Raw genomic sequence first — 12,207 nt, 5'->3', positions numbered from 1 at the left:
GACATGAACCTGCTCTAACTATGTTGTATTTTCCTTTGGTGCATTGACAGGCCTTTAGACCTGTTGATAGAGGCTGGATCGTCCCCGAGCTGCAAAGGCAACGCTGCCATTATCAATGCTGCAGGAGGTTACCAATGATAGCTGCTCCCTTTGGCAGCCTTGCTCTGCAGCTGTCTCCAGACCTCAGGATTGAAACTAAGATCAGCCCTGGGTCAGACGCTCCGAGAAAATAACACTCTCTCTTCCCAGAGACGGTATCAGATCTAACAGAGTGCCACAGTTAAAGCAAGCGTTCAACCACGCCGATGCAACTGATCCAGTTTATATCAGATCTGTATTTACACAGGGAAGGTATTAGACAGATCTCTGTCCAAACGTGTAGTTGTAGTTGTGTCAACCACTCCCCCCAGTGGTTCAAAGTCATAGTTGTTGGCCTCCTGGAGCTTTTACCTTTCTATGTACTTCTCAATAATTACACTATTTTATTTAGTGTTATGTTTTGTCCCTTTTGATAGTGAAGATATATTAATATTAGATTTTACCAATTTTTAGCGAGCCTCTTGTTGTTTGTGTTGGATTGTTCACTTTTTTCAGGGTGCACCTCAAATAGCCTGCATGTCACTACATGTACAGATCACACCTGCCTAAAATATTTCAGGACAAGAAAAAACAGTCTTAGCTATATTGTTTTAGCCATACTGAGATATTAGGCAACGTTTACTCTAGTGAGTTTCTAACTGAGACAAATACCATTGTTTTCAAATTCTCACGTCCCTCTGGGTCCGTAACCAAAACCCCAAAGCTGTCTCAGTACAGCTAGTAGAGACTTGAAGTAACTTTGTGAGCAATCAGATCGTTTCCAAAAACACTTCATACAAACGCTGCCAGCAGAGTTGTGAGAAATCTGAGAACAGAAATGTGTGATACTCAATAACAGACTTGTACAGCTAAACCAACACAATGTGCCATTTTTTGGTCAGTGACCGTTTCCCCGTCAAACTAAACAAAGACGCTGCATTGCAGAGAGCTGTGGCTTCTGACCCCAACAAGGCAGGGAGAGGTCTGCTACGTTGGCTGCCTCTCAAGAAAATTAAAAAGGTCAAAATCCATATGCAGCAGCATTAAAAGTTTTTACTTTCCGCTGCGGTTCCATATGTTTTTTCACTCCATATGCTTTCTATTGTGCCGTGGCCTCAAAACAAACTAAAGCGGTGTGTTAAGAGTGCAGCAAAGACTCGCCGGGTGTGTCTTCAGCTCAGGAAAGGGAGGAAACTTTGTTTTTTCCTGTGGACACGGAAGAACTGCTAAGTGAGACGACAGCTTCATCCTTCTCATGTTCCTCTTGTTAATTAGTTTGCGTCGGCCTATCTCTATTCTCAAGGTTTTCTCTCAGTGTTTCATGGTTTGTCTTATTTTTCTCCTCCTTTTCAACCATTTTTACTGTGAAGAGCTTCAGACATTTTCTCTGTTTTTTGCTCTCACTTTTCAATTTAATGACTTCTCTGTTGGCCACCCTGCACTCCCAAGATGACTTTGACGGACAGATTTGTTGAGAAGTAGCAGGCACAGACCCAGTGCCCTTTAACTGAGGCATCTGTGCCAGCATGGCAGACACTGCCAACCAGCCACTGCCAGCCCTGCCCCCTGGCTCAGTGAGGTGAAAATGAGACTGCCATACTAATAAACATGATGTGCACTGAGCTTTCACAAAAGGGGGTGCACAAAGACAACAATATATGTTTAAAAAAGGTAGACACAGAGAGATCGGATGTTGAGTATCATAAGAATTTGTGTAAAATCTTCGCAACTAGTAACAGTTTAAACTTTTCTGTGCAGGGAAATGCATGCTGTACATATTAAGGATGTATTTCCACAGTGTAGCTTTGGAGAACATATTGTACTCTACACCACACTCTACACATTTTATATGACCCTTGAACATCTCACATTTTTTTAAATGTCATGTTAAAAAGGTTAAGGAATAATTCATTTTGCAATATATTCTTAAACTCTAGCTTTTTTTCTCAGGGCCATACGATTTCTTCTGGGAATTAATTATATTATGTAAGCTGACATTTCTTCAGATTCCATCCTTGTGTATGAATATTGCCTCATGATAGAGTTGGTTGTGCCGTCCAGTTAACTTCCTTTCTTTCTGTGAAAACTATATATTTATTGCTGTTTTTTAAAGGAGCAATATACAACATCTAGAGCATCACCATAGCAGCAAACAACTATTATCCATGTAAGGATATAGTGGAGTAATGTCTCCACTATGAGCAGAGACTCATAGTTTGTACTGGTATGTTAGCTATGTGCCACCGGCTCAGGCGTTGCATGCTGAGAGCCATTCTGTGTGTACAATGTAATAGTAGTAATTGGGTGTTAATGGTTGAGATGTTGCCTCATTAAACTTCAAGGAGCTTGCAATATCTAGCATGAAGACTCCTTCTCTTGTTCCTTTGTATGCTGCTTTTTTCCTTTACCCAGCTGGGGTTTTAATACTGAAAACTGTGCTTGTGAAGGACTGTTAAAGTTCAAGTTTATTTGAGCTAATTTGGCAGCTTCCTTCCTTAAGCTGTGAATAGTTTGAATTCCTATATGCACATACTTGCAGACTTAAACACATCCGGTCACACCCATTGTACCAGTCACTCTTATGACATGCAGATTTCCATTGAAACCATCTGAATTTACTAGATGTTTCTTCCTCTCATCAGGGGGCCTCCAAGGCGAATTTCTGAGAATCAGGGTCCTTTATTATTCTCCCATTATCGTCTTTTCTATCAATCTGCATGCATTATTTGTTGAATCCTCATGGGGGCACTCTCCACTGACTGTACCACCACAGTACACACACACACACACACACACATATACCGTACACACATTGAGCTTGTGCAATCTCTTTCATTTTTGATGAGTGAAAGCCAGCACTCACTCTCCCCGCGGGAAATGTCTGATAGGATGGAGCAGCCCGGGCCAAGGAGGTACTGTAAAGAGGAGGAGGAGGAGGAGGGAAAGTTTACCCAAAGTTTGTGGATTTGACATAAGGCCACCAGCACCCTCTGTGTGGGTGGTTCGTTTCATGAGATGAGACTGAGTGATCCCCCACCCCCTCTGCTTCATCTTGTCAATCCATCACTGAGTACGGTGAGGAGAATAGGGAGTGGATAGAGTTTCTGCCGGCTGGAAGATGATCCTTGAGTATTTCAGGAGCAGCAAAGCCAGGGTCTCTGTCAGTGTCACCTTCAGGGACGGTGGGAGGGACGATGTCTGTGTGAAGTGTCAGAGCCCACGTCTGCCTGCACAGAGAGACAGATGTAACTCTGGACCATCTAGCCTTCGACCACGCTGTCTGTATGCGTGTGATACGTGTGTGTGTGTGTCTGCAGTATATAGTCTCAGCTTATCACAGAGTGATGGAAATTGTCAAGTTGAATTATCTTAAATTAACTATAGATGTCTATGAGGCTGTATTCTTAATGTGCTTTGAATGAATGAAAAGGCATTATTAAGCACATTTTTGGGCCAATTGTGGGCGTAATTTAAGCAGTAGTGAAAGAGCGGTGACGGCAAGTAAAAGTTGATGTTGATGCTCGCTTGTCCCTTAAAAATGAAAAAGAAAATGGGAAATGTCTTTAGTCTTTAATCTTTGGTTGCTATAAAAAGATAAAAGAACAATTCCTGACAATGACATCTGACATCTCTGACTACATACAGACACAAAATCAAGAATTGTTATCATTTCAGAGATTTTCCATTGTAGAAGTCTGTTATTTCTCCTGTGAGAGAGCTACATATCTGTTCAGATCCATGTCACTTCAGTTTGTAGTCAGCGATGTCCTGAAGTAAAATATATAAATCAATGTCAGGAATCATGGAGCAATGTGTTTTTAAAGCAACTTATATTCAGAAAAGTAACTATTTCGCTGTAGAAATGTGGGACGTTTACTGTTCAAAATCACATAATTGATACAATAAAAATATTTGATTTTGTGTCTATGTCGTCTGAAATTATTATTCTTTTTGTTACAGCAACACAAAAATCAAAGAGCTGATGCACGGTATCTTATAAACAGGCTACAGCAGCAGCATGTGTGTTGATGGAGGAAGATGTTTAACTGGATCATTGGTCATGTTGCCATATTGATTCAATGTGTGAAAGGTTTAGGGTTTATTTAATCTATTTCATTGGGAAATGGTGATATCTATAATGCAGTGTATTTGTTTAAAACTGGCAATAAAATTGCTGAGTGTGTAAAATGGAAGATAATTTAATCAATGGTTGGTTGGTCTCGGGGGAGGGGCTTAACAGTTTAACAGTCTCTGGCCACCAAGGTGTTGCGAGGCAGTATGCAAGTGATGGTAATTTTTAGTCTTTTGTTTTTTTGCTGTAGAGTCCAACTTCCTGTTTTTTCACTATTTTTGGAAATAAAAGCACCTCAATCTATTTTTGCAACTCAAGCCATCTTGTTAGCTTTTTGTTGTCAGTTGAACCACAGTTCAATATACCAAACAATTATATATTAGTACAATAGTAGGCCTAGTACTTCCGTAAAGCTATAAAGACATGGTCCTTTTTCTACTATTATAGTATACTGCTGTTAAAGGTACTTCGGCACGACAGTGTTGGTCAAACTGCAATGGTATGGAAACTTTCAGGTTCATCACGTTACACTCTCGTAGTAAAACTTAATATCTGAATTACATTTTTTATGAAAACATTACCTGTTAGTTGCAGCTTGCATCTTTTAGGAAGGTTTAGGAAAGCCATCCCTGTCTTTTGAGTTAGGCAGGAATCCATAAGTTCTGATTAAATCCTTTCCAATTAGCCAGGACAGACACCCATCTACTGTACCATAAATATATGTATGCATATGATGGAGTATTTGATATACCAAAACAAATCTCAGACAGGGACATTTTAATACAAAAGTAGGACTCTTTATTTTGAATGATAGACTTGAAAATTAAAGTAATTTTCAGATGCACATTGTCACACACACACAGACCCCCCCCCCCCCCAAAAAAAAAAAAAATCACACACACACACACAGACACACACAGACAGACCCCCCCCCCCCCCCCCCCCCCCCCCCCCCCCACACACACACACACACACTTTAGCTCCAGCTCAACAGAGTGGCTCCAGATCGAGTGAGTCACTTATTCGTTGTCATGAATAAATCACACCCACTGCTACTTTCTTCTACTCTGCACCACTGCCTTTTCAAACACACACCAATACACCCACGCACACACATACAAGTCCACACACAACACCCTGTACCAACACACACTGGGCTATAAGTTGTACAAAGTCACTCCGACCAATTTCCCCTTTGTTGCACAGTAGAAAGTGCATTTGTTGGTGACACAGTGTACAGCGTGCACTGAAAATGTTGCTAAATAGTTCTACTTAAAAGTGGAATCCTTTACATTACTTTCTTTAATGTTTCTAGCTTTCATCATTATTGGCCGTTTTGAAGTGCACCTCGCTTATATCACTTCTCTCTTTGTGACCCCTCCGAAAGAGACAGACAGTTGTGGAAAGAACACAGTCCCGTTCGCTCTCTACTCCTCAAGAAGACATTTGTCACTTTCCATTTTTACAGCCCCCCCGTCCCTCTCCTGCCCCATCATAGCGGTAAAACGGAGTTCATGTCACCATGCATTTCTCAGGGGCAAACTGATGGCTACACCCAGAGACCCAGACGTATACACACAGCAAGAGAAAGTGACTGCTCCTTTAATGCCACTTTGTTTATGCTGTACTCTCTCATCTTAGACAGTGAGGCTTTCTTTTTCTCGTGTGCACATTATTGCGTTCTGTCTTACTGTATTTCCTCTTTTTTTCTCTTCTTTACCGCATCCCACTTGGCGTTTTTACTTCATGCTAAATTTCTCTTTTTTATGTTATATATTCCTTTTCATATATTCCCATTTCCCACCAATAATTTCATGTAATCCACTTCAATGTATCATCCCTCCCTCGCACACATTGTCAGCCTCATTCTTGCCTCATCGTCATCATTCTCTCTCCTGCCATTTAGATCTCAATCTCTCCAGCATGCGTCTCACTCTCACAGTGGGCAAGAAGCCTGTGAAATGTCCCACAGGGTGAGGCAACAAGAGTTTGCTTCTACAACATAGGAAATGTATCAGAGGCATTGATTTCCTCTCAGCATTATGGGAAGGAGATGGCAGAGTGAGGTGAAAGCTAAGAGCCATTCGGTCGATACACATTCTCATCACAACACCGGATGTTCCTCCGTAGTCGGATTGTTGTGTTTTATTGCCTCGGCACAGGCAGTAATTGTCATCGGGTGACTCTATTAATTGAGCAGCATTAGGCAACAAAAGACAGATGACAGGGGTTATTTGATTTCCATTAGGGATATACTGTATAGTTTGGAATATGCACTACGGGAAATCACAGTGGAAACATTAGCTGTAGTAGTTGAAATAGCACTTTAATAGGAGTACCAGTCAGAAATGAATGACAGTATTAGTTACAGTAATTGTGGTAGTTCAAAAATAATCATATTTGAGAGAATGCAAGTTATAGACACTTCCACATCTGCTTCCCTTTTCAGAACCGGAGGTTGCCACCTGGGGGCAACAGGCAGAGGAGGGTGAACCAGCTGCTGCAAGGCCAGGAAGCTCAAGAGACTGGAGATGTTCCTGAAGTTGCTATGACCCTATGAGGCCTACAGAGGAATAATGCGGTGAAGAGTGGGACCTGTTGCTTCCCATTTCAGAATGAGACTTCTCCTTGAGCAGGACTTGGACTGGATCAAGTGGAAGGTAAGGAAACATGTTTTATTTCTTTGTAGGTTCCTTTCCATGATGTTGTCAGACATGTACATATTCAACGATCGGAGCCTGTTAGTGGCAAAAACAAGCACTTTTACTGAAAGTAGTGTTGCATTCATGCTACGCAATTGCCCATCGCAGATTTTTGCGCAGCAGCTGGTTACTCAATTAAAAAAATGGTTACTTGTGTAAATTAGTCACTTAGACACACAAACATGGGAAAATAAGGTCAAGGTTGAAAAATACTAAAGCTACCAATTTTAATTTTATCAGTATCTAGTCTTTTATTCACCACATTCCCAAAACTCTTTAGCTTTAGCATTATTTGTGTTACATTATTAGCTATACGTTGACCATTTTGAGCCTATGTTGACCTTGTACAAGTATTCTTTTTCCTTTTTTTAATCGATGATATGCAGGAGAATGGATCCGGATTTATCCAAGAAAACAATGTCTGGCTATACTGTATATATACCTTTCTAGTGGTATGTTTATGCATGTGTGAATTTCAGTTGCCCAGGTCCTTCCCATCCATCTTATGAGGCGCCTGAAAATACTGAGGAATGTAGCAAGGTAGTGCAAAAGGTGAAGCCTTCCTCTCTCACTCACACACACACAAACCTCTACCAACTTCTTGCCCTTCTGAGAAAACAGCAGTTTTTCTCCAACCACCACAGCAGTTGGCACCAGCTCAACCCCATCTCACAAAACCAAGAATTACCCCCGGACAAAAGACGACAACTCATACTCAATGGGTAGATAAGACTTTTGGACGAGCTCCTCGGACACACAGATCTGCCCATTTGGCTGCAGAAGCGATCCGGCTTGAGATTTATTGACTGCAGACGAAGCAGACAAAATCAGACGAGCAGATAGCTGGACATGAGGGGAGGAATCTGCTCTGTGTTTTTCCTGGTGATTGGGATGACCTTGCTCAGTGGCCTCCGCTGCCTGGGTGAACACAAGTCTTTGGACGCCAGCATTGTCATTGAGGAGGTGGAAAGGCCCAGGCCCCCACACCTTATCTTTATCCTGGTGGACGACCAGGGTTACGGAGACATTGGCTACCATGGCTCAGATATCCACACTCCTATGTTGGACCAGCTGGCAGCAGAGGGGGTGAAACTTGAAAATTACTACGTTCAGCCTATCTGCTCACCCTCTCGAAGTCAACTCATGACAGGACGGTAAGTCATTTTATTATCAATACATCATTGTTACAATGGGAAAGGATTCAGTTACTGCATCTGGTCTCATATGATAGAATTATGCATGGACTTTATAGGCTTTTTGTCTTTTGCTGACATCCCTAAAGGGAAATTCAGTAATGGAGATAAGAAAGGCCGTAAAATAAAAGTACCACCAAGACCAACTATTAAATTGTGTATATTATCCAACCACTAGAACAAAAGACATCCATTATCTGACTTATGGATGACTATAAAAAAAAAAAAAAACATAATTCACGTTTTACTGGAATAAAATCCTGTTTTGAGACTTAAAGATGCAATTTGTTTCATCATGATATTGGCTACAAAAGCAGAAATGATCTGTTTCACTGACTTTTCAGTGTGTAAACTGTTGGATGTCACAGACAGCTGTCTTACATCATAGCCATAGCAATCTGATAAGCTACAATTCATCTAATCTTTGCAATCCTCAATAGACGCACTGTAAAAAAAAAACATACATAGCTACTGGCAAAGCCCCTTGTATATCTAAGTCTGTTCTGTTGTTTGATCCTGCCTGAATTTGTATTACCTCAGTAGGAAGAGTGAGCTAACACTGACATGTTCTGAGTGCAGATTGAAGTATTTTCTGGCAGAAATGTTGCAGGTAGAAAGTACGAACAATAAAAAAGTAAATTAACAACTCTGCATCATAAATTAATTCTGTAAAATCACAGACCATCTCGGCTTGATGATGTGTAACAGTGCGAGAGTATCCAAGGGTTTAACATTTCTTAAACAATCTGTGAAATGTGCCATTGTTGTGTTATCATATACATCTTATCATGACACTGTCTTGCCAGCTACCAAATTCACACTGGACTCCAGCATTCGATCATCCGATCACGCCAACCCCTCTGCCTGCCTCCGGACATCCCTACTCTGCCAGAGCGTCTTGTAGAAGCTGGATATGCCACATACATGGTGGGGAAATGGCACCTGGGCTTCTGCAGGCCGAGCTGCCTACCCACAGGACGTGGCTTTCAGAGTTTCCTGGGCACACTGACTGGCAGTGGAGACCACTTCTCCTATCGGAGCTGTGACGGAGCCGAAGCTTGTGGATTTGACCTGCATGACGGAGACAGGCCTGCCTGGGAGATGGCCGGCAACTACTCCACTATGCTCTACATAGAGAGGTGATCATCAAGGTTTTGATTTCATTAAACAGATTCAAACATACAAACAACAAAAAAAAAACTTTAAATAACTTCTAATGTTCCTTTTGTCCAACCAGAGTGAAGCAGATCCTGAGGAGCCACGACCCCCACAAACCACTCTTCCTCTATCTGTCTTTTCAGGCTCCCCATACACCCTTGCAGGTACCGGACCATTTTCTGCACCGCTATGATTCCCAGGGCAATCGTCTCAGGCGCCACTACGCCGCCATGCTGAGCTGTCTGGATGATGGGGTTGGACAAGTGGTCCAGGAACTGAAGACTAATGGGCTCTATCAGAACTCAGTAATGATCTACTCAACTGATAACGGTGGGCAGCCACTCTCTGGGGGGAGCAACTGGCCGCTGAGAGGTGGCAAAGGGACCTACTGGGAAGGAGGCATCCGGGCTGTGGGCTTTGTCCATAGTCCTCTCCTGAAGAAGAAAGGTAAAATCAGCAGAGCACTGATCCACGTTTCTGACTGGTATCCCACATTACTGGGACTGGCCGGGGCCTTGCAGTCCCACCATGACCTAGACGGTCACGATATGTGGGGAACCATCAGCGAGGGCCTTCCTAGTCCTCGCACTGAAATCCTTTTCAACATTGACCCAGTCTCCAGGAAGCCTGGGGAGCCGTATGACAAGGCGTTGGGACTCAATGGATTTGGGATCTGGGACACAGCCGTAAGAGCAGCGATAAGGTCTGGGGACTGGAAGCTATTGACGGGAAATGTGGGTGACGGGGACTGGATACCACCACAGGCTCTTCCCGTTGGTCCAGAACGGTGGCAGAAACTCGAGAAGCGGCGCAATGAGCTGGGGAAGTCAGTTTGGCTGTTTAATGTCACTTCTGACCCTTACGAGAGGTCAGACCTGGCGGAAGCTCATCCAAAGGTAGTGAAACATCTTCTGACAAGACTGGCAGAGTACAACCAGACAGCTGTGATGCCAAGGAATCCACCAGATGATCCTATGGCTGACCCTGAGCTCCATGGAGGGGTGTGGAGCCCCTGGCTGGGCCTGGAGGGACAGGAGGGGGATAATGGAGAGAAGGACGGTAGGAAAGAAAGGATGGTGAAGATTAAGCAATGCAGAGTATGTAAATTAAAAGCCCTCTTCAAGAAGGTGGGGTCACGCCTGCAGAGGAACACCCTGTTCTTCTAAATGCCTCATCTCAACATTTATAACACTAAAGGTATGGAAGTATGCTTCGAATGAGCTCGGTTGTACAAAGTGTCGTCTGAACAGAGCCTGGGATGACTTGCATTGTATCGGAAAGTGACAGAAGTAGTTGATTGAAAAATGAATAAAGAATCCCGCATACTTGCAGCCTGATCTCACAGAAATACGTGGAATGACCACACGCTGTTAACAGTCGATTATGTGGTGGTGGCACTTAATGTGTTAAAATGAAGTGTCGACACCACAGAAACGATGCCATTGGAAAGTAAATTAGGATCCTTTTTTTTGTGGTGGACGCACAAATTTAACACATCCACATGAATATGCAATATATATAGGACTTTAAAACACAAGTGTCCCAAAGTTTTGTTGAGTTATTGTGAAGTAACATTCATGACGTTCATTTCCTAAACCTTACTAAGTGGTTTTGATGCCTAAACCTAATGTTAAATTGTTTCCGGGGTGCCGACACATCATTTTTAACACATGCCATGTTCGTACACAATCATGATCGATCATCTGAGAAGGACTTCATTTGAAGCATACTGACAACTTAACCAGGAGGAAGTTAAATGGGAAGAGAGATGGAGACAAATATAAATACAGACCAGCAGACAAGCAGGCAGGTCAGATAGACACGACAGAGCCACAATCAACCATTGAAGGTCAGCAGATAAACAGGCAGCCTGATAGTAAAGCAGACATGACTGTGGTTCCGGCTGAGCAAGCTGACTCACTCACTGTCCTGCAGCCAAACTGCAGCAGGGTGACTTTGGGCCGTCGTTGGACAGCGTATGGGAGCAATGTGTGTGTCACTGTGCATGTAGGCCTCTACTCAAGAATAGTTTGATTAATACAGATGGAGTGCGTGCATGTGGAAGTGAGGCCTGAAGAGATGGGAAGAGGAAAGGAGGGTGACCTCTCGATGTCTCATCTCCTAATCATCTGAGAGGATCCTTTAAAGGATGACACAAAGACTCCCACAGGGGTTGTTTTTGTCAAATTTCGCCTTGTTCTTTTGTTTAGAAGTCATACTGTAGCTCACTGCTCTGTCTTTGAAATACCTCAGACCATCACGTAAAGTCCAGTCCATCCGTAATGACTAACCGACAAAATTCTTTTAAATGTTACTCATCTACTGTGTTGTAAAATGCTGGAAAACTGATTGAGATCTAAATAAAATCATGAATGCAAACAATCGGCGTTGACATTTCATGACTTCACACTCTGCAGAAAGAATTTTACAGGTCTGTAACTTGCCAATTATTTCTTAACATATTCTAAGATGCTTCCTGGTATCTAATGGTTATAGGTCAAATAGAGAGAGTTTCAAATTAATACATTTATACATAATTAAAATGTATTGCTGGTAGTTTATTTTAGTCAATGCTCAGCAGGTCACCAGAACATGCAGAAATGGGAAATTTGTCTTCAGGGAAACATACAATTCAACATGTATGGAGAACATTTCAAACAATACATTCATGATAAATTAACATTAACTTCTGCTTAATCAGAGCTTTCCTAAAGTGTGTTTTTCACAGGTTATGGTACGCCTGTAAAAAATGTACTTTTCATTACAAAATGTGCTTCTGCATCTGCGTGCATGTATTGAGGGTTGTCGTCAGCCCGACCATCTCCGGGCAAGAACATCCGTAATGGACAATCCTCAAAGAAAGATGTGTCAGGAGTGCAATGCTCAATCAGTGAAGTATTCTTTTTAAGGGTAGGGATCTATTATGGTAATGGTTTTAAAAAAATTAAAATTAATTGCAGGTCTGTGACAGGATGTCAACTCAGAGAAGTCAGATGTGCCACAC

General features: G+C 42.3%; 1 protein-coding gene across 1 annotated transcript; it reads left to right on the top strand.

Annotated features, from left to right (window-relative positions):
* Window positions 1–7,701: 7,701 nt before the first annotated feature.
* Window positions 7,702–10,369, top strand: LOC306702710 (arylsulfatase I; the record flags this gene model as incomplete). The annotated part of the gene is made up of 3 exons (XM_079168365.1): window positions 7,702–8,006; window positions 8,852–9,184; window positions 9,283–10,369. The coding sequence occupies 3 exons, from the start codon at window positions 7,702–7,704 to the stop codon at window positions 10,367–10,369; spliced, it is 1,725 nt and encodes a 574-aa protein (XP_079024491.1).
* Between the last annotated feature and the right edge of the window lie 1,838 nt (window positions 10,370–12,207).

This window comes from Pholis gunnellus (assembly GCF_910591455.1).
Source record: "Pholis gunnellus genome assembly, chromosome: 11".
In the NCBI taxonomy this organism is placed as follows: domain Eukaryota; kingdom Metazoa; phylum Chordata; class Actinopteri; order Perciformes; family Pholidae; genus Pholis; species Pholis gunnellus.
This window is presented reverse-complemented; position numbering and strand designations above follow the sequence as displayed.